Source organism: Propithecus coquereli, unplaced genomic scaffold (genome assembly GCF_000956105.1).
Source record: "Propithecus coquereli isolate 6110/MARCELLA unplaced genomic scaffold, Pcoq_1.0 Scaffold34, whole genome shotgun sequence".
Taxonomy (NCBI): Eukaryota; Metazoa; Chordata; class Mammalia; order Primates; family Indriidae; genus Propithecus; species Propithecus coquereli.
The window spans coordinates 1,908,991-1,930,315 of NW_012149063.1; the positions used below are offsets into that span (position 1 = coordinate 1,908,991).

The window sequence follows — 21,325 nt, forward strand, 5'->3', positions numbered from 1 at the left end:
ACCATTATAGTATCATACATAGTGGTTTCACTTCCCTAAAAATCCTCCGCTCAGCAGCTGTTCTTCACCCAGCAGAAGTGGTCTGTTTTCAGCGATTGGTTCCGGTTCCTGACTTTCCCCCAGCATTCCCAGAAGCAGGTGCATCGTGCCCCTCAGAGGCACCGTCTCCAGTTGGGGGCTGCCCCCTCATCAGGGGTCTGGGTCCAGCTTTGAGGTTCTTCCCCCACCTCTACTTTCTCTGCTCCCAACCCTGGGGCTGGTGGCCATTCTTGCTTCCTCTGTGACATCTCAGGGATTCCTTTGTGTCTCTTAGTACTCTGATACCAATTTAACTACTCTTTATGTTGAATTCTCTCTGTTAAAATAACTTGTGGTTTCTGTTTTCCTGACTAGATCCTGATAAATACATCTTCTTTTGGAGAATAACATTGAAGCTTGTGGCACGAACACACACTGCCCATTGCCGACATAAGGGAGTTAGGCAGGAGTTGTAGAAGAACTTGAGGGATTTGCAAACAGATTTGTTAGGTTCACATTTTTACAGTGTAGTTCAACCCTGGGATAGCATGTCCAATGTGAGAAAAGATTAGGAGACAGCATCCAACTGCGAGAAGCTGTGTGTTCTAGTGTCATCCTCAGCTTTTCCTGTAAGTTTGGGAGTGACACTTTCTTTGAAAAGTGTCCTCTGTTTCCTTACCCTTAGATCTTAGGTAGTGCTAATTATGAGATCAAATGAAGTTAAGAGAATTAAGAGTACTAATAGAAAGTGTAAGGCCTTGAGTGAAAGTAAACTATTATTATGCTCAAATAATATTGCAATGCTGTCATCAGACTTGATCTCTATGTAAAGGAGTTTGCTGAGACCGTAGGGCTTTTGGTGATAAAGGGGTGAGGGCTGTGAGGGGCTGTGGGGACCAAGCAGTCCCTGAGGGCCGTTGTGTCCTGGTGTTGTGCTCGGTGCGTGGTGTCTGCTGTCTCATTCAACTTGACCATTTTGAAGAGGACAAAATTATTTTTCTGGTGCTGAGAGTTGACTCTTAATTATTCTCTATTCGTGTCCGTGTAAAGGATGCGACCTTCATTCTGTCTCATTGTGCCCGTGGTTCACGGTCGTCCTTGACTGTGAAACAAGCACATGGTAGGTAGTCGTGTTCAGCTGTCAGATTCTGCTGGGGGGAATTTTAGCATATTAAGATATCAGGATTTTAACAAAAACCTTTATGAAACTCTCCTTTAGGAATTGGTGACTCTGTTTTTTGAAACTCCAGAAAGTCATCGCATAGTTAGTAATCCACCATAAAAATAAAGGGCTCTATCCTCGTTAAACTCTACACACAACCAGAAACCTTCAGGTGGTAGATCAGGAGTAAAACCAAGCTCTGTTCATTGACAACCAAATGTTGTGATTTTGAGGCGCCAGTGGACGGACCTTGTGGTATTAATATCTAGGCCGAGAGAAATATTCACAGACTTATGAGCATATGCCAACAACTAAAAAGTCAGAAATGTTGAGAGACCGCAGTTTTTGGAGCAGAATGAAGGACAGGGGTCATGTTGGCACGCACCTCCACCTTTAGTTTTTAGTTGAAGTCACTGAAACATTGGAATTGTTTCCTGTTTCCTCATTTGTAAATCAGTGATGATAATATCTGTTTGCTTATACCTTGGGGACATTTCCAGGATTGACTAAGATAAAATGTGAAAGGGCTTGGTGAATTGTAAGGCACCTGGCAAATGTAATGGAATTAAAGGATGAATGCATTGCAGGAAGGCTTGGAGTTCTCCCAGACCTGACATTTAGCTTCAGGGCCAATTTTGAGATTCGGAGACAAATCTACCTGTCACAGGGTCCTGTAGGGACAGTGTGTCTGCAGGCCTTGAAGGCCTGCTTCTTGCAGCTCTGCTTTCCTTGGCTGGTGTTCTGAGGAAGTGACTGATAAGGGATGCCCAGATCCCATCACAGAGCGAGTGGCCTGAGGACAGTGACAGGAAAGGTGTCTGTAAGAGTGTGAGGGGTTTGGTTAAAGGGAATTCTGCTGCACTCGGGCAGAGCTCTTGATTTGTGCGACATGTCGAAAGCTGACAGGCTGTGCTGGAAGCAGCAGTTAGAGATGAAGTTGCTGAAATTGCAGTCAATGAAGTGCAGAGGCATGGCTGACAGTGACAGATTCTGTGAGGGTGCAGTTATATCCCTCCGTGAGAGGTCCAGATAGTATCATCCTCAGTGTGCAAAGAAGAGCAGATTAAAAATACAGCCGTACTCGTGCATGTACAGTATTCCCCAAAGATTCATTGACAATTATGGTAATTTTATAAGCACCACAATACAATGAAAATAGCAACTAACACGTAGTGGGAATGTCTTCGAGACTTTCCTGACTATAAGGGTATTTTTTATAAATATAAACCATACAATTGTTCTTCTTATAAAAATTTTAATTTTTTTGTATCTGGTTTTATGCAAAATACCGGAGCATATTTTTCATTGTTTAAGATAAAGACACAATTTCTTTGAATTTTATGAGCTTCATCCTTTAACAGTTAGATTCAGTGTTTCTTTAGTAGTTGAAATGAACTCATGATGAAATAGCTGAAGTCTAGGGTACTTTTTTCCCCAGAATCCTGAAAGTGTGTAGCAAAGAGAGGCAGTTTTGACATTTCTCAGGTCAACTGGGCTTTCCAAGGACACCAGCTCTTAGTTTATGATACTTGATGGCCTTTCAGTTTCCTCTCTGCCCCTCAAATGAGGTTGATAATGGACTAGACTGGCGGATCTCTTTTTTTCTGCTATTTAAGATTTAGCTATAATTTTTAGAAAGCTTCTGGTGAATTTTAATAATCATCACTACAAAAAGCCTTTGCCAATAATTATTTATTAATAAAAGCAGCCACCATCTAAGGGTCTCTTCCACTTCCTTAAAGAATAAAGTTATGTTTAGAAAACAATCTTTAAAATAATAAATTCTAAAGTTAGAAAAGAAAAAGATGGAGCCGGAGGAAAGGTTTATAGGATTCAAGCTGTTTATTTTGGAAGAGGAAAGAGTACAGGATGACTTAATCAGCATTTTCAAATATTTGAGGAGGTTATGGACTGTACTATCTCTCTAGAGGGCTGAGAAAAGAGGAAATGGCTTTACATTTCAGCAAGAAAGAATGATGCAGGAAGAACATTTTGAGTCACGTATGATCAAAAACTAAAATAGAACACTAAGGGAAGATTAAAAATTTTTTTTTATTTTGAAATAACTATAGATTAACAGGAAATTGCAAAGAAATGCACAGGGAGATTTTATGTCTAAAGGAAGTTTTTGAATGATCTCTCTAGAGAAAAATTTGGCTTGGAGAAGGGAGGCTGGGCCAAGTGACATAGTAAGCTCTCAAGTTTTCTGGCTCTTTCACAAATCTGTGCCATCCTCAGGTTCTTCCCGTAACAGATTTCCCCTTACAGGTCACTGACCAGCACAAACTGGAGCAGATTCCCCTATGTGAAATGTATGCTTCTTGTCATCAGAATTTAAGGAGAGTGAGCACTTCCTGAATACTTTCCAAATATTGGGCTCTGTGGTATGAGGTTTATATTTGTTTTGCCAATGCTCACGCAAAATTTGCCATGTAGTTTTATTGTCTCCGTTTTATAAACATAGTAACTAGTGTTCAGAAATATTAAACAGCTTTCCAACACTCCAAGCTCAGAGTAGGTGTACACCTGGGGTGTGAGTTTGCACTAAAGGAATTGTTCTTTGTAGTAGTAATATATGGTGCTGCTAAGCAAACCATTCATATTTTTTTCCTAAGAAGAAAATTGTCTTCTGCCCGCATACCACTCTGCATGCTGTCTTTCCCTATCTTTGTCCCATTCCAATTGCTCTCAAGGTGCCAGTGATTTAGAAGTCGTTCCCAACATGAAACAGAGTGTCATTATGATTGTCATTATATGGATGAGGAAATAGAGGAGTGCCGTGGTGTCTCCAGGCATAGCAGAAGCAATTTCTTTTCTGGTGGCATTTCAAATTCTCTCAGCTGTATTTATTTAATGTTGGTAACACCTTTCTGGGAGTATTTTCGCCCAGGTGCATAGTTTCTTATCTTTTGGTGTTCTCATTGACTTGAATGTCATCCTTTTTTCTACCTGACCAGGGACTGAAATGGCATTTTATTTTTATTCCACCTGCTGTTCTCTCCCTTGTCTCAGTCATAATGCCATCCTTTGCTGGAAGAGCTCCATGGAATTAGCTGAGCTGTAGCTGTCTCACGGCTTTCCATGTTAGATTTTTGTGTCACTGAGGTTTTGAGTCTTACCTGCCATAGAGACCATCTTGTTCATTTCTATTTTTAAAAATACTCATTTTTGATTTTTAAAAGACTATAAAAAATTCTTAGAGATAACGAGTTGGACCACAGGTATTTTAGTTAAACAAAACAAAGGGGATAGTTGTCAATTTTTTCTTTAAGGGGGACAATTATGTGTTATAAATTTATTTCTCTTACTTTCTGTTTCATAGTTACTTTTTTCTGTTAGGTAGGTTATTGGTAAGACCATCTTTCAGGTATTAAAAGTTTGCACTCTGATTTTAAAATGTTGAAAAATATAGACAAGCATAAAAAGGAATATGAAAGTAAGCCATAATTGTATCATATGGCAATAAACATGGTTGACCTCTTAGTATATTTTCAACCTCTTTTATATGGCAGAAATTTATATGTATATATAAAATAAATAGTGATCATCTTAACATTGCATTATCTCTTACTTCTGAGTGTTTTCCCATGTCAGTAAATATTCATCAAAAGCATTTAAATGCTTTTTACCTTTAAAATAAATGTAAAGCAAACTTAAAACAGTACAGAAAAATATATAAAATGCAAATTAAGTCTTCTTAACCCTAAAAGATTAAACGATTAACAATTTGTCACTATTTTAAAATTCTTTTCAAGTACATTCACAAATGGATTATTATACTTGTATATCTTACATTTTACATTTACCATTATGTCTTGAAGAACAACAAATCTGCCTCATTTTAAAACATTATAGAATTCCATTGTATCCTTCGGGTAAGCATTTGTTTCTTGTCTTTTTTGTAATTTCAAACAATGCTGCAGTAAACTTTCTTTTTTAAAAATGCCAATATATCTGTTGGTAAATTTCTAGGAGGATATATAACTAGTAAGGCCCACAAGAGATTAGACATTTTAACAATTTCCTTAATACTGATAAATTGCATTTCAAAGATTATACCAGTTTAGCAGAATACCTGTTTTTTCCTCACTCTTATCAGCATTGGAACTTATCAAAATTTAAAATTTTTTGTAAATGTTATAGGTGGAAAGTGACATAATGTTTTGATGTCAGTTTTTGTAATTGAGTGAGGGTGGCTATCTTTTCATATGTCTATTGGTCATTGTCATTTATTTTTGTGCATTACCCTTTTATATCTTGTGTTTCTTTTTTATTAAACTTCCATGAGCAGTTTATTGGAATTCTTGTTTCCCTAAAAACTCAGCTGTATTTCACATTATCAGACGCCGCCCGATGAGAGTGGCATGGTGTTGCATTTTCCTGATGAGGCTGAATATCTCCTTGTATGTTTATTGACATTTCCATTTTCTCTTCCATGAACTGGTTATTTAGCATCTTTTGCCCATTTTTCTCTTAATTGTCCTTAAAAACGTAAAAATTCAGGATGTAGAAGAGTCTAGAGATTTTCCTCTTCAAAATTTTATGGCTAATTTCTTGAAGCTTTGGAAATGTTAGCTATCAAGGGTGATCCTAAATTCAAGTAGCAGAGATTAAAGCAGATGGAGGAATGGATAATTATCCTGTGATGGCAGAGTATTTTAGTGTCAATCTAAAGCATTTAATTCTTCAAATTCACCTTTGCTTGAATCATCCATATATCATGGTAACATGTGGGGACTTTAATTAAGAGTTCTGTACTGTCAAAAATGGCCCAGTTAGCTGAGTCCTGAGAAAGTCTTCACAACAGTAAAAAATAAGAACAAAAATATAGGATGAAAAAGTCTAGAGATCTAATGTACATGAGGACTATAGTTAACAAAATTGTATTGTATTAGAAACTTTTGTTAAATAAGTATTAATAGATTTTAGCTGTTCTTGTCACACTTACACAACAGTAACTGTGTGAGATGATAGATAGGTTAATCTGCTTCACTATAGTAAGCATTTTATCCATATGTATCCCATACCATCATATTGTAAAGCTCAAATATACACCATAAAATTTATTAAAAGACAAACAAGAACAACAGTATACGTCTATGTAATAAACATCTATGTAAATAAAACCCACGTTTTACAAGGATATGTAATTTCTTGAGGGAAATATTCACAATAGGAAAGGAAAGCACACTGCTAAGTACATATAGTGTGATGCAATTTTGTTTAATAAAAATATAGTAAGCAAAGTATAAATAACATCTGGTAGAATATGGGGAGGCATAGCAGAAAATGTTCAAATGTTAAGGATGATTATCTTTGGGTGATAGCATTCCTGGTGACTTTTAATGTCATTACAAGTGCTTTTTGTTACCTCTACGCTTGATATAATAAACACTGCTTTTAAAGTGCACAGAAATTATAAAAATGAAAACTCAGTAGGATTTTGATGGGTAACAAATCTTTCTTGAACTCTTGGAAGACATGGACTGCTGTACTGTTTGTAATTGTCTTTGTCCTGTCCAGGTTCTTTTTACTGAAAAATTTATTATATTTTTTTAACTTCATCACCTTTTTTCCACCTGGGTTTTATTGTTACTCAACACCAAAGGAAACACTAAAGAAATATGATGCTAATTTCCTCTGATATAACATATCAACTGTTATTTTTCAGATTTTATTCTATCACATACTTTATTTTATAGTTACCATTTAGTATATACATATATAGCCTGTTTTTAAAAATTAATGTATTACAAATTTTTATCTACATAGTTTATGTAAATATCCTTTTTAGTAGTTGATAATATTTCATGGATTTTTTGGTAGTCTGATTTATTTAAACATTAAATGTTAGAGTCACCTTAGAATTTATTTCTTGAATCTAATCTCTTATTTATATTTACTTCCCAACTGATTTCCTTGGTCTTATGGCTTTATCTGTCATCTGTATGATGATGACACCAAATTTATAGCCCTAACACAAGCCTCTCCTAAACTCCAGAATACTCTGTCCACCTGCTTATGTGACATCTCCATTTATAAGCCTGATAGCCTAATAAACATAACCTCGAACTTACCACACTTCACACTTGAGCCATGAACTTCATCCCAACGCCCAAGCCTAACTGCATCCTTCCAGGTGCTCAGGCCAAGACCTGTCATCATCCTTTATTTCTCTTGTGCCTCATCCCATGCTCAATCCGTCAGTGAATCCTGTGGGCCCAACCTTCAGAGAGTTCCAGGCTCTGATCAATTCTCACCACGTCTTTTGCTGCCACCATCTCTGGCCTGAATAATTGCAGTTGCCTCCCTGCTGGCCTTGCTGTCCCCATCCTTGTTCCTCTTCAGTCTGTTCTCAGCAGAGGAGCCAGTGAGCCTGTTAAGACGGAAATCAAGTCATTTAGGTTTTCTTGAGTCCTGCAGTAACTTCCTGCCTTACTCAGGGTAAAAACTCAGGGCCTTAAAATGGCCTCCAGGACCCTGTGGTGTGGCTGCCTGCTCCTCTCCCACCCCACTTCATCCCTCTGGGCTTCCTGGCTCTACTCTAACCACGCTGGCCTCCAGCATATGCCTTCCGCATCTCATACTCCTTCCTCAGGGCCTTCATCCTTGGCTGCCAGTCCAAAATGTTCTTCCCCCACTTACCTTTCTAGCTTATTTCCTTATTTCCTTTAGGATTCTATTCACTTTCTCAGTGGGGCCTTTTGTGGCCAGTCTATTTAAAATTGCAACCCCACCCCAGTACCCTTGTCTTTCTTTGCACACTTTATTTTTCCCTGTAGCACTTTTCACTCTCTGGCATAACATATAGCACTTTGTTTGTCACTCTCTGGCATCACATAGAGTACTTTGTTTGTTTTTAATCTCCCCCTGCTAGAATGTAAGCTCCATAAAAGCAGGGATTTTGTTTACTACTGCCTCCCCAAAACTTATGATGTAGCAGAGATGCTACATCATAGATGGTCAATGAGTCATTTATTGGTGAATCATTAAGCTACTTAGCATTTTCCCTCATAGATAATTGTGCATGAAAATTTTTATGTTTATGACTTTTTTCTTTGTTTGACAGATTTCCTTAGGTACGTACCTAAAATGTGGGATTACTGAGCAAAAATGTATGACTGTATCACAAATACTTTAACAATGCCTCTCTAATTAATTTATCTTTTCTCATTTTAAGAAGAAGGGAAAATACTATTTTTACTAATAGATTATGTTAGGAACGAGTGGGCCTAAATTTTATCTAAGCATTTCAATAAATAAAAAACTATATATATACAATGGTGGTCCCATAAGATTGTAAAATCAAATAATCATTTCTATGTGAAATGTGTTTAGATGTACAAGTGCTTACCGTTGAGTTACAGTTGCCTACAACATACAGTATAGTAACGTGCTATACAGGTTTGTAGCCTAGAAGCAATAGGCTATACCATATAGCCTATTACACACCTAGGCTATATGGTTTTTTCTAATTTATTTTCCCCCAGTCTGTCTCCTTTTTTCCTGAAACTTCAATTACCTATATATTAGACTTTTTGAAATTGTTCTACTGGTCCTCAAAGTCTGTTTATCTCCCCATTTTTTTTTCTTTGTTTTTTTCAGATTGCATGGTTAAAATTCACTGAATTTTTCCTTTGCATGGCTTTACAACTAAGAGTTGGGTCATGTTTTCCTTATTCTTCATCAATCTTTTGGATTGTATCCTGGACATAGTGAAAGTTGTGTTGTGAAGATTCTGGATATTTCTGCATTGCTCTGAAAAATGTTGATGGTTTGTAACAGGCAATTTACTCAAATTGTAGCCCTGCAGTGGACAGTGGCCTCAGTCTCAGATCAGTTCTTTAAACTGTAGCTCCTTCTGCATTCAGTTTACCTGGTACGTTCATAGTTCAGAAGTCAGCCGGAATCATGCTTGTTTGTACACAGAATTACGGTTTGCTTCTTTAGCTTTTTCCCTTCCATGGTCCTCTAGTCACTCTCTGATTTCCCCAGGCTCCTTTCCCTGGCTCTGCAGCTAGAAAGAGAATGTGTTTTTCTATCAAAGTTTTACCTGCAGTTGTGACTGTGTCTGATCTCTGGCTGGAGCTGCAAAATAAATATATAAATAAACAGACAGCGAGGTCGCTCTTTGCTGGTTGCTTTGCTCCAACTTTTGACTCCCTCCCAAAGTCTGTTTGCTTTTATTCAGTCTCCAGAGTCCTCAGGGATTGCTCCTTTTTTGTATTTTGTTTGTTTGTTTCGTTTTTTGGGGGGAGAAGTGTAGGTATGTTATGCAGAACTTTTAAAGATGAAAAATCAGTTTGTTAGGCGCTCATTCCTCCACAACAAAAACAGAATATTCCTTCCCATTATTTCTTAATTGAAATCTTTATTGAGGCCAGGCACAGTGGCTCACACCTGTGTTACTAGCACTTTGGGAGGCTGAGGCAGGAGCATTGCTTGAAGCCAGGAGTTCAAGACCAGCCCAGGCAATGTAGCGAGACCCTGATCTCTAAAAATAAAAAATACAAAGAAAAAAAAAAAGAAATCTTTATTGAGATAGTTATAGATTCATACACAGTTCTAGGAAGTAATACAGTGAGATCTCCTGTGCACTTTACCCAGATATCCCCAATGGTAACATTTTGTAAAACTTTGTATAATATCACAACCAGGATATCGACGTTGATAAAATCTACCAATGTTATTCAGATTTCCCTAGTTTTACTTGTGCTCACGTGTGTGTATATGTGTGTGTGTGAGAGAGAGAGAGAGAAAGAGAGAGCGAGACAGATTTAATTCTGTACAATTTATTATATGTGTAGGTTTGCATAACCACCATCGTAGCCTTCCAACTATCTTTGAAAAGTTTTGGAAATGGTACAGTTGGAAAAAACTAAAAGTCCCTGGCCATGTGACTCAGCTGATTAAATACTGTTAAGTAATTAGAACACTGACGTATACCATGTAAACATTTATTTTTTTATAACCTCCTTTTCCAGATTGTAAACTTCTCTGAGTTCAAGGTTCACACCATATATTGTCTATACCTCTCACCACTCCACTGCCCAGCGCTTACTTCAGTACTTTGTGCAGAGATGTTTAATTCATGTTTAACATACAAATACGTGTTGTTAAATAGAATGGAAAATAGGAACGTCTTAGGTATTTTCTCTACTTTTTAACTGAGACTAGGATTTTTCAAAGTTTGCATCCTTAAAAAATTTGCTTTCAAATACAGTACATGAAAGGACTTACAGATGTTTGATCTTTTGAAGGTGGTGGTGCTGCCTTTGATAAAAAAAGTACTTAGGTGAGCATTTCCTTGTAGAGGTAACCATCAAAGCTTGAAAATACATATTTCCTTCCAACTATTATATTTGTAAGTGCTCCACCGCATCCCCCATCTGTCTGTTTCTCTGTCTCTGATGCTCTTTCTCTTCCTCTCAAGATGTTGTGAAAGACAGCTTTTGTGAATTTATTTCTGCTACAGCCAGCATTTAAATAACATCTAGTTTTTCTCTAATGGACCATGACAGTAGGTAATAAAATTGTAGTAGTTGCATCATGGGTTTTATTTGGTATCTAATACGTTCTTGGAAAAAAAAATGCTAGAGGTGATTCACAATTTCTTTGGAGAAGAAACACAACATTTCTATATTTTCATATAATCAGGGATACCTATTAGGAAGACAAGAGTTATATGTGCTACTTCTTTTCTTTCTTCTCCCATTTGAGCTTTGATATTTGCTTTTCCTGCCTGTTTTATGCAGTTTTTTAAGTACTAGAAAGTTAGTGTTTGGCTTTCTGTACTGGATAAGTTGAGAAGAGAACACTGAGTAAGGGGTTGGTGGAACCTACACAAGGGCTCTTTGGGGCAGCTTTGAAATCACATCATAGGGACAATGGGAATTATAGAAATGGCTTCTCATATCGGAATGGTCAGCCTCCTACCCTCTGAGTCCCACATGACCCTGGGCAGATGTGGATATCCAAGGGAATTAAGATACACAGCCTCTTTGGAAAAGATAGTTACAGTACCTACCATTGTGTTTTAGGGGATTTGTTCATTCATTCGTTCAGCCATTAAATATTCATTGAATGCCCACAACATGTCAGAGAATGAGAGAATTCAGGTGGGTTGATATTTGTGCATACCCACCATGGGCTATTTAAACTATAAAGGGCTTCTGACCTCTTTGGTCCTCTCTGCAAAGCATGGCTGATGACAATCCTGCTTCCTTTAATGGAGGGAAGATTAAATGGGATCATATACGAGGCTCTGGAGATGTGGACTTTCACTAAGGCCTGGTCCTGCCCTCATGGAGGCCATTCATACGGGAGAGCGACACACACGCTCACGCTAAATATCCTGGGGGAAGTGTGGCTGCAGCACGCGGGAGAACCATCAGGGTGGATCAGGGAGCTGGAAAGGTTCGGTCCCTGAGAGGAGGCCAGGTGTGCAGGAGCTGAGATCCTGAGCTCACGGCTGGTGTGGACTCCTTGTGGACATGTACCAGGCCTAGGGCTTTATGATGAGGGTCACTGCAATTTATTGTCCAAACAGGACCAGTCTGTCTTTTTTTTTTTTTTTTACTGTGGCAAACTATCAAATGGGGACACTTTTGTCGGTAAAGGTGATGCCATAAATAATGATGTTGGGAACCCCAGGCCTGAGGGCAAATTGGGGTGAGTGGTTACTCTACCTGATGGCCCTTGTCTTTTCCAAGGGTCTTTTTTTTGCTTGGTACTTTTAGAACTTGTTGAATGCACATGGCTTGGCACAGTGGAGCTGGGTGGGTTGCTGGACCCGGGAAAGTCATGGTGAGTAAATGCTATTGGATGAAACCCTACCCGTGGCTCGTGTCAAAGATTTTAGTCAAAGAGACCGTGTGATATTATCTTTTAACATATGCATATATCTATAGGCACATGCACGTATGTATGTAATTATAATAATTTTTTACAGGTAAGAAGATTGAGGCACAGAGATTAATTTCTGTAGCTAGGACTCCATAGCCAAATAGTAGCAGAAATAATTCCCATCCTTTCCTTTAGGCATTGCTTTAAAAACATGTTTACAGAGCATCATATTTATTTGATTTTGATTATCAAAATTTGATAAGTTTGGTGATTGAGAGGTATGCTATTGCATTTGTTCTTGAAATTTAGAGAAATAGTTTTAAAAAATGTGGTTTGGAACTTAAAAAGAGAAGGAGGGAGGCATAAGATATTGTATTGTGTAATAAATACTAGAAAAAACTCTTCCAAATGCATTTGTAAATTATTGGCGAATGATATCCCAGGTGAGGACGTTGCTATTAAAGAGATGCTATTGAGTAAATTGCTTGACTGTCCTACTGCCTGTCGACGCGTTGCTATGGGTCACACAGAGGATATCTGCAAACTTGTCAGCTGCACTCAGCCCCAGAGTAGCAACAGTGAAAATGTATTTACCAAAGATAACCAGTTGACCAAGTTTCTTGAACCCCTCCTGTGTATGTCCAGGCACCGTCATGGTGTATACAAAGATGAAATGATCAGCCTCTGCATTTAGACTCTGCACTGTTTAGAAGAAGAAAGAAGACTGTGTATTAGATTAGCAGGTTTTACAGGATGGTGATGATAAAGTCCCAGTGGGAATTTGAACACAGTTTGTCCGGACTGTGGGAGTGGGGAAGATGAGGGAAGGCTGGTGGGAAGAGTAGAAGGACACCGCTGGAAGAGTTGATTTTCACCTTTACACCAAATTAATTTTGCTCTCTGACTTTACTTTTCACTTCGCTGGACCTCATATCTTTTCACACCACTCACTATACCTTATGATAAGGAGGCAAATAGCCACAAAGCAGAAAACTTTGTCAAGGAAACAAGTTCTGAACTCTTCCTTATGGCCATTGCCCATTAAATCCCTCCTTTCACCACTGTAGCCACAGGCATAGCCCCGTGATTGTTGTTCATAGTGAAGACCCAGAGACATAAGAAAAGGTTACACTTCCTGTCAAGAAGGTAAGCACATGGGTGATGTATCTCAGAAAAATTTTACAGTAAACAAAATTGAGAATGCAAAAATTTGGAGAAAATTACAGCTTCTAGAAGATTTACATATTGGGAAAGAGTGATTATTCTTTCTTCCCAGCTTTGTCCCAGAGAGCCTGGTGTAACAGGTATTATATTGCATTTTCTGTGTATATCTTTCCTGGTTTAGGCTTGCACATGTACAGTGTTCCATTTTCCTGTTTGAATAAATTTCTTCACTTTTACTCGAAATAGGACCCAGTAGGATCTTATGCAGTACTGTATATGTAAATTTCATTAGGTTCACTTTTTAGAAAAATTCTTTGTCTACTGTTCTTTAATCTCGCCACCTGTTATTAAAGGAGCTTCATCTAAGATTCACTCATGGTGTTTTGTACATTTGTCAGTTGTCACCTTTGACCAACATTGAGTTAGCGTGGGTAATACTTTCATAAGATATTAATTTATTCTGTACTAGTAAAGAAACGTTAAATGTCACTGTTGAAAATAAGCATTTACAGAGTGTTATTTCTTGAGCATTTAGTCTAAAACAACTCTTAAAGGTTGTATATGCATTTCTCTCTTTCACACGGCTTTATTAGAGGTGTCACCACGGCTTTGGGGCCCACGCACTTCACTGGCTCTCCTTCAGTGCCTCATTCACACGGCAGATGCGACCAGAAACAAGCCCCAGTCTTCCCATTCTTCTTGACATACGCATTGGCTTAGGATAAAAACAGCCCTGCTGATGCTTGTAAACATTTCAGACTTTTCAACTTGTCAGAGACATCATGCCCTTTGACATCCTTCATTGCTCCTCTTGAGAAAGAGACAAATAACCCCAAAGCAGAGAATTTTAAGCCACAAGAGACTGGGCCTGCATATAGCACACTTTGCTTATAGAGATAAAGATGGCCAAGTTTATGACTAGGGATAATCAAAAGCACTGTCTCTGCATGTGTAGTTAGATGCTTAGTAAAAACTTTCTCGTAGTAAAAATATAACATGACTATTGCCATGTGTCAGAAGAGTATGAGTTATATCATTTTAAAATCATAGTTTGTTTTCTTTATATATCTTGTACACTTATAGTTTCATCTGATAATCTTTCTGAGTCTCATTAGAATTTGAGGATTGGGGGTTTAAATGTGTTAAAAGGATTTCTTTTTAACTGTTACTGCTGAGAACTAAAGGAGAAAAAACAGTTAAGTCTGCTTTATAGTTACTGATATGAATATTGACAACATACAGTCATAAAATCCTACCAGCACTTTATTGGGACAATTGAGTAATGTGTAACTGGTGGCATTAAGAACAGCTATACAAGGAATAATTTCTGACTTTCTGCTTTTCTTTTTTTTTAATTTTTAGATTTGTAGCCAAACCCTGTGCGATAGCCCTCAACATTCAGGCCAATGGACCACAAATTGCTCAGCCCAATGCCATTCTGGAAAAGGTCTTCACTGCAATTACAAAGGTATGCCTGTCCTGTCCCGAAGTGTGAATTGTCCCAATCACCATTCTCAGCCTGCAGTTATTCAATTCCTTCTTTCCTGCATTTTGAGAATAAACTTTTACATAGCCTCATGCAGGAAAATGTGTTCTCAGAAAGCATGCGAGCATAGTATTGTGGTGAGATGCAGACAGTAGACGCGGAATAAAGATGGCCATGTCTTGGACCTGTTAGTTTACTCTTGGGTCGATTGTTAGTAGCTTGTCTGTAAAGACCAGTCTTGATTAGATAGTGATTAGTCTATTTCTGTGCTTCCTTTAATCTCACCTGGCATGAAGCAGTACAGATGAGGGCTGAATGGAGGCGACTGGGTAGAGCCGAAGAGTATCATTTACACACTTATGCAAAAAGAGCTTATAGCGTTGTCCATAGTTTCTAGGAGTTGTGATAGACAAACATGAACAGCAACGACAACAGCAAAGGCATACTTGAAGGACAGAGTTGCAACTTGAAAGAATGGAGGATGAGGGTCTGGAGAGTTGTAAGTGAAGAGCTCACTTCACTGGGGAGAATAAAAGACAGGAGATATGCAATCCGTTGAGAGTTGAAGTCCAAACAAGGAATGGGAAGAGCAAGAGAGGGGAATGGGGAAAAAGACTGACTCTCCTGCTTCCACCTGCACCCCAAGGTGATATTTCCCTCAGAATGAAGATGGGAGTAGAAAGCTGGAAGTCAGAAACCCTCAGTCAAAGGCCATAAGGATATAAAGCAAATTGCAGAATGTCTATGTCCTACCCCTATATATCTTATATCTCTCTCATATGTCTTAACTTACGCTTGCCTGGACAAGGAAGAAGAAAAGATCAGAAGTACAACATTTTATGAGAAGTGTTGTGTGTTCATATATTAAATGGTTCATTTTCCCTCTTTCATTTTTCTGGGAGAAGTACTCAGGCTCCTAAGATGTGATTTGACAGTGTTAAGCAAATTCTGTTCCTTTTTGGTATTTGTGTTGCTAGCCATTTGTACTGTTTGTCTCTTGTGTTACAGCTATTAATTCAAATATGCAAACATTTTTGTTTATTTTATTATCTTCATTTCTGCCAAAATTCTCTAGGGGGTTTCCCCTCTATCCTTTTAAAAATGATGTTTTTCCTTGAAAATTACAAGAAAGCATCAGGTGTTTTTTTACATCTCTTTGCTAGGAAAGAAAAGAAGAATGAATGGTATTTTAGGAAAAGCTCTTTTGGTAGTTTTATGGGTTGATTTTAGATTGCCAGGTTCCAACGTGAAGGGACAAATACCTTATGGTATTTAAAAGAAGAAAATATTGAGAAAAAACTTACATTTTCATCTGGCATATCAATTTACTGCAGTGAAACACCTTTATTCCTTTTCAAAAAACAGATATGTAGGGAATTAGAAGGTTCATTTTAAAATGTGATTATAACAAATTTGCATTTCCTTTGTGAACTACTCTAAATGCATTAAACATGCAATCTTCTAAATGAATAATAAAATGAGTTTTTTACCCAAATTTTATGCTTCCCTTTAGAAATGCTGCGGTGGACATTTTGTTTCCCTTATCTTGTGTTTATTGTGGTCACTGGAGAAATTTCTTCTACAAAAGTAATAAAAAGGTTTTGCGGCCAGGTTGACTGCTCTGAAGAATATTTGCTTCTAGCTAATTTTAATGATCATATTCTCTTAGTTTCCAAGGTGATTCCTTTGAAGGTTTTTACATAATTAAAACAGAAGCCTCATGTTTTAAATATAAATGCGGCAAAAGTTAGAACTGTTTTTCCTTGTATTCTTTTGTAGTTCTCCAGTCTTATCTGTGAAATGAAAGTGTAACAGGTCAGTTGAATGGAATAGCAGAACCAGGACATGGAGCGCTCTAGCAAAGTGTCTGGATGTGTTTGAATGATCATCCAGCATCCCGGCCTCGACCACGTTTCCAAATGACCTTTCGTAGAAAGACGTGATTATAATCCTTCAAGTAAGAGGGACGAACCCTCAAAAACCCTTAAAATCTACTGTGTACGGGCCTGGCTACAGAGTTTGTGAGGCTCAGCACAGAATGAAAATGTGGGACCCCTTGTTCAAAAAGCACGAAAAAAGTGCTGTTAAAAGTACAAAAGTATAAAGCTTTTTCCTTCCTCCCTCAGTCTGTCTCTCCCTGTCAAGATGTTTCTTATCCACTGTGTAATGCCACACTCACTCAGACCTGGGGATACTCACAGGGCAAGTGCAGACCTTCACAGATGCCACCCTGTGACTTAGTGCACACATGACCTGCCAACTGTCAGGTTCTGTTTTTCTCCAGACACTATCTGATATGCTGTGTCCTGCCCCAGGGTACAGAGAAGTTGAGGCAGGTCTTTCTCCTGTCCATAGGCCCACTGCCCCAAATCATGGGGGACAGGTGACTTAAAAGTGCCTTGCAAACTTTGTGCCCAGATCGGGAGCGGGTAAGGGGCTCACCCCTCTTGAGTCACGTGCCAAATCCACTGAGGTGGCTGTCTCCATGTCTGCCCTGAGACACCTCGGGGAGTACCAACTCAGTCCCCTACTCGCCATGCTTGCACTCAGGTCCCTGCTGGAAGCTGAAGGCAGTAGTAGTCACTAGGTGGAGAGAAGAGAGGGATGCTAGTGGTTGTTGGGAGCCAGGGGGTGGGGAATTGGGAGACCAAACGTCCATCTGGCAGAAATGGTGGGACTGTTATGAGCCAATATGGTGGCCACGGAGCTTTCAGCCCCAAGTGTGGGCCCTTTTGAATGTGGGGCCCTGTGTAACTGCCCTGCTCACATGCCCTGACTGTATAGTTCTCGTCTGTGAAAGTGGTTGGTAAATTTGAACCTGTTTATATTTTCTGACAGTCTCTCCTTGTGAGATAACACCTGTCTGTCTGTGGTCTGTCTCTCTATTCTTTCTACCCACCAAATCTAAAGTTTCAGAGACCCTACCAGTATTGCAAAATGATTAGAAGCTTTGGTGTTTAACACATTGACTGCCACACTAGAAAAAAAAATTTTTCCCCTGGGGCCATGGTGTTTTATTATGAAACTAGAATAAAAACTTTGAAAACAAAACAATCCTTTCTGATTTAATGAAAAAATTGTTATTTTTTATTGTTTTCTGTGGGTGAGTTATATGCAACTCACGCAGCACTAGAATCAATTTTTACTCTGCACGCCACTTGAGTTGTATGTGACTCACAATGTACTTAATGAATTTGTTTCAGAGAATTGAGCCTTCATATGCTTCACGAGGTTCAAAACTAGCGTGAGTTAAATACAACTCACATGGCAGTTAATGTCTTAAGTTGATTAGACTGACTGCTCTGCAGCTTCCTACTACCATTGTGGCTTTGGACAAGTTTCTTAACCTCATTTGTAAAAACCTTTGAATAACTTCCTCACAGGCATTCTTGAGGGTTAAATAAAATAATGCATGTAAGTCATAAAGTAAGTGATATGGCATCTTTTCAGGCTAGTGGTTCTCACACTTTAATTTGCATTAGGATCACCTGAGGAGTTAAAATGCAGATTGCTGCTTCATATTTCTGGAGATTCTGATTCAGCAGTCTTGGAATGGGACCAAAAAATTTACAATTATGGATTGTCAGTCCCATTCAGATGAAAAGAATATTTCTCTTTAGTGAATATTTTTGAATTCATGTTTCTGAACTGGTTGTATTCAGAATTATCTGGGTGAACATATTTTTAATTTTTGGGAATTCTCCTGCCATATTATTTGTACATATATATGATGCCAGCTGTCTCACTTTTCTAATCAAATCAGTTCTTAAGCCATGGGGTTAAGAATATATGTCAGCTATAAAGCTAGGTTTCATGATCCAGGGAAGTCATCAAAATGCACTTTTGGTATTTTAGACTATATTTTTAAATTATAGGCAGATTCCCCATAATTTGTTCTCCCTCATTCTCCTCATATACCTATTCCCTTTTGTTTTTATTTTTTACATTCCTTTTCTCCCTCCCACTACTGGTAAAGGTTAATGTTATTAAAATTAACCTAGGTATTTTAATATAATAATGTTTATATAAGTCATCGTTATTTCTTTCTCTAGAAATCTTTCAAAAAAACTTATTGGGAATAATAATAAGGAAAAACAACAATAAGAAAATATATATACACACACACAAAAAAAAAAGAAAGAAAGAAAAGATTTCACAAACTTTATATTTGGCAAATTAGGAGATACATATTTCTAGATTTCAATATATATATAAAGGCTAACAAGAAACAGTTGGAATTGGGCAGAAGCCAAGTAGGATGAAGTGTAAAGCATGAACGTGGATGGAGGGCCCAGCACGGGGAGATTTCAGGAAAACCAGCACGACGACATTTCCTGAAGGCTGGGGAGACAAACTCTCCATCCGCTGTTTACGACAGTAAGTGCAGGAACTGGTGAGCAAGGCTGGTGGAGCAAAGCCACATGGATATTAACGTTTTCAAGAGGCATTCTCCCTCGGTGGCAGCTACACTGGAAGAGCATCCTCGCTGCATCCCATACTGCAAGTAGCTGGTCAAGAAAATTCAACTTATTTGAAGATTATTAGTAAAGAAGCAATTCACACGACATTAAACAAAGACAATTAAAAGAAAGGGCAGCAATGCTCATTAATAAAAATTATCACTAGAAAAATGAGGCCAAACGAAAAGACAAATGAAAATTGTGATTAAAATTTTACCAGAAATTTTCAAAGGTAATGAAGCAATAACTCTGAAGGAAGATCACAAAGAAGAAATACAAGAACTAAAGAAAGAATGGTCAACAAGGAGAGATGGAGTGCGAGCTGGTAGAGTTCAGGAAAAAGTACCAAAACCATCACAGGAAAGAAGACAAAATTGGGAAGAATAACAGGAAACACTAGACATTGCAGAACACTCAGCAAGGAACATGGAGGATAGAAATAATAAAACCGAATTAAATGAAACAAATAAAAAAATAGCTTAAAAATTTGGTATATAGGCCAAGCAGATCCAGCATCTCAGTAATCAGAATCCCTTAAGGAAAAGCAAAATAAAATAATGAATTAGAACAAACATTGAAAGATATAATTCAACAAATTTTTCCTAAAATAAATGGAGATTTATTTTAGTAATAAAAAAATAGTGAAAATTGATCCAGAAAGTTCAACACCAAGAATTATATTATTAAAGTAATTGGAGTTGGTAAACAAAGAAATACTTCTTTGAACATCCAAGCAAAAAATTAGATCACTTATTCGGGGGAAATATCACATGATTGTAGGCTTCTCTATAGTCACATTTTCAATATTCTCAAGGAAAATACGAACTAAGAATTTTATGTCTAGCCAAATTATTTTTACCCTGTAAAGGCTACAGACAAACATATTTGAACATGAAAAATTTTAAGAGACTTATTCCATGAGTCTTGAGATTATTAAATCATTAATTTTAGTTGCCCAGGAGATTACTGGGAATGTTTGTGAGTTTTGAATATATTTAAACTATAGAACTAAGAAAGAAAGAAACGTGAGGATTGGTAACAGAGAGAATGTTAACATTCTAGGCTCTCACAGTGTAGAAATGGTGCAACTACCAATAACTGAGCAGAAGGGGAAAGAAGGTGGGAGGCAGAATAAGTTGATTGCATAATCAGCTGTTGATTGCTGATTGCATAATCTCTAAAGTTGGGTGTCAAGGCATATCAATTAAAGTTGGCAAATCAAATAGAAGTTTAAGCATATTTAATAGTACAAGAGTAAACTCTAAGAAAGATAATATTATTGACCAGTATTGAGTGGTGGAGAAAAGGAAGGGAGGAAAAGGAAATAAGACTAGTTTTAAATATTGCTCATATGGAATTATGAGAGATGGAAAAGAAAGCATGTTATATGGATAACCACCAGAACAAAAATTACCCACAAAAGGAAAGAAAATAAAACAAACCATATAGTAAAATATTTTTTAAAATCATCAAAACAGAAAGAATGTAATTTAAATAGGGAACTATAAACAAACTTACAGTCATATCAATACACATAAATGGATTTAATTCATTTAATAAAAAATATTTCAGGTTTGTTATGGATTACATTATGTCCCTCCCCACCCCCTAAATTCATACATTAAAGTCCTAATTCCCTGCACCTCAGAATGTGACCTTATTTGGAAATAGGGTCTTTACAAAGGTTAAAGTTGGGTTATTACAGTGGGTCCTAATCCAGTGTGACTGGTGTCTTTATAAAAAGGGGAAATTTGGATGCAGAGGTAGTGTTAAGGGAAGGTGGTGTGGAGAGAAGTAGGGAAAACACAGCCATGTACAAGCCGAGGAGAGAAGCCTGGAGCAGATCCTTCCCTCACAGCCTTCAGGAGGAACCAACCCTTTGACACCTTCATCTGGGATTCACAGTCTCCAGAACCATGAGATAGTACACATTCTGTTTTTCACCCCACCCTGCTCGGGGAACTTTGTTACCGCAGCCCTAGAAAACTGATACAGTCACAAAAAAAGGCATACGAGATACCTTAAGGCAAAGTAATTAAAAATGTTGAAAATAAGAGTATGAGTGAAGGTATCCACGCAAATATAAATAATAAAGAAAGTAGGGTTTCTAAAAGCATTAAATGAAGAATTGGCTTTTTATTGCCAGAGGACACAATTTACAATGAAGATAAAATAATTGTGAATCATATA

At 37.7% G+C, this 21,325-nt stretch overlaps 1 protein-coding gene across 2 annotated transcripts in view; it reads left to right on the forward strand.

Moving 5' to 3' along the window:
- Window positions 1-21,325, forward strand: part of CERS6 (ceramide synthase 6) — a 261,185-nt gene that overhangs the window by 58,594 nt on the left and 181,266 nt on the right. For both annotated transcript variants that reach the window (XM_012650710.1, XM_012650711.1), the window contains exon 2: window positions 14,552-14,657. In XM_012650710.1, the coding sequence (XP_012506164.1) occupies window positions 14,552-14,657 (106 nt within the window). The remainder of the gene's footprint in view (window positions 1-14,551; window positions 14,658-21,325) is intronic.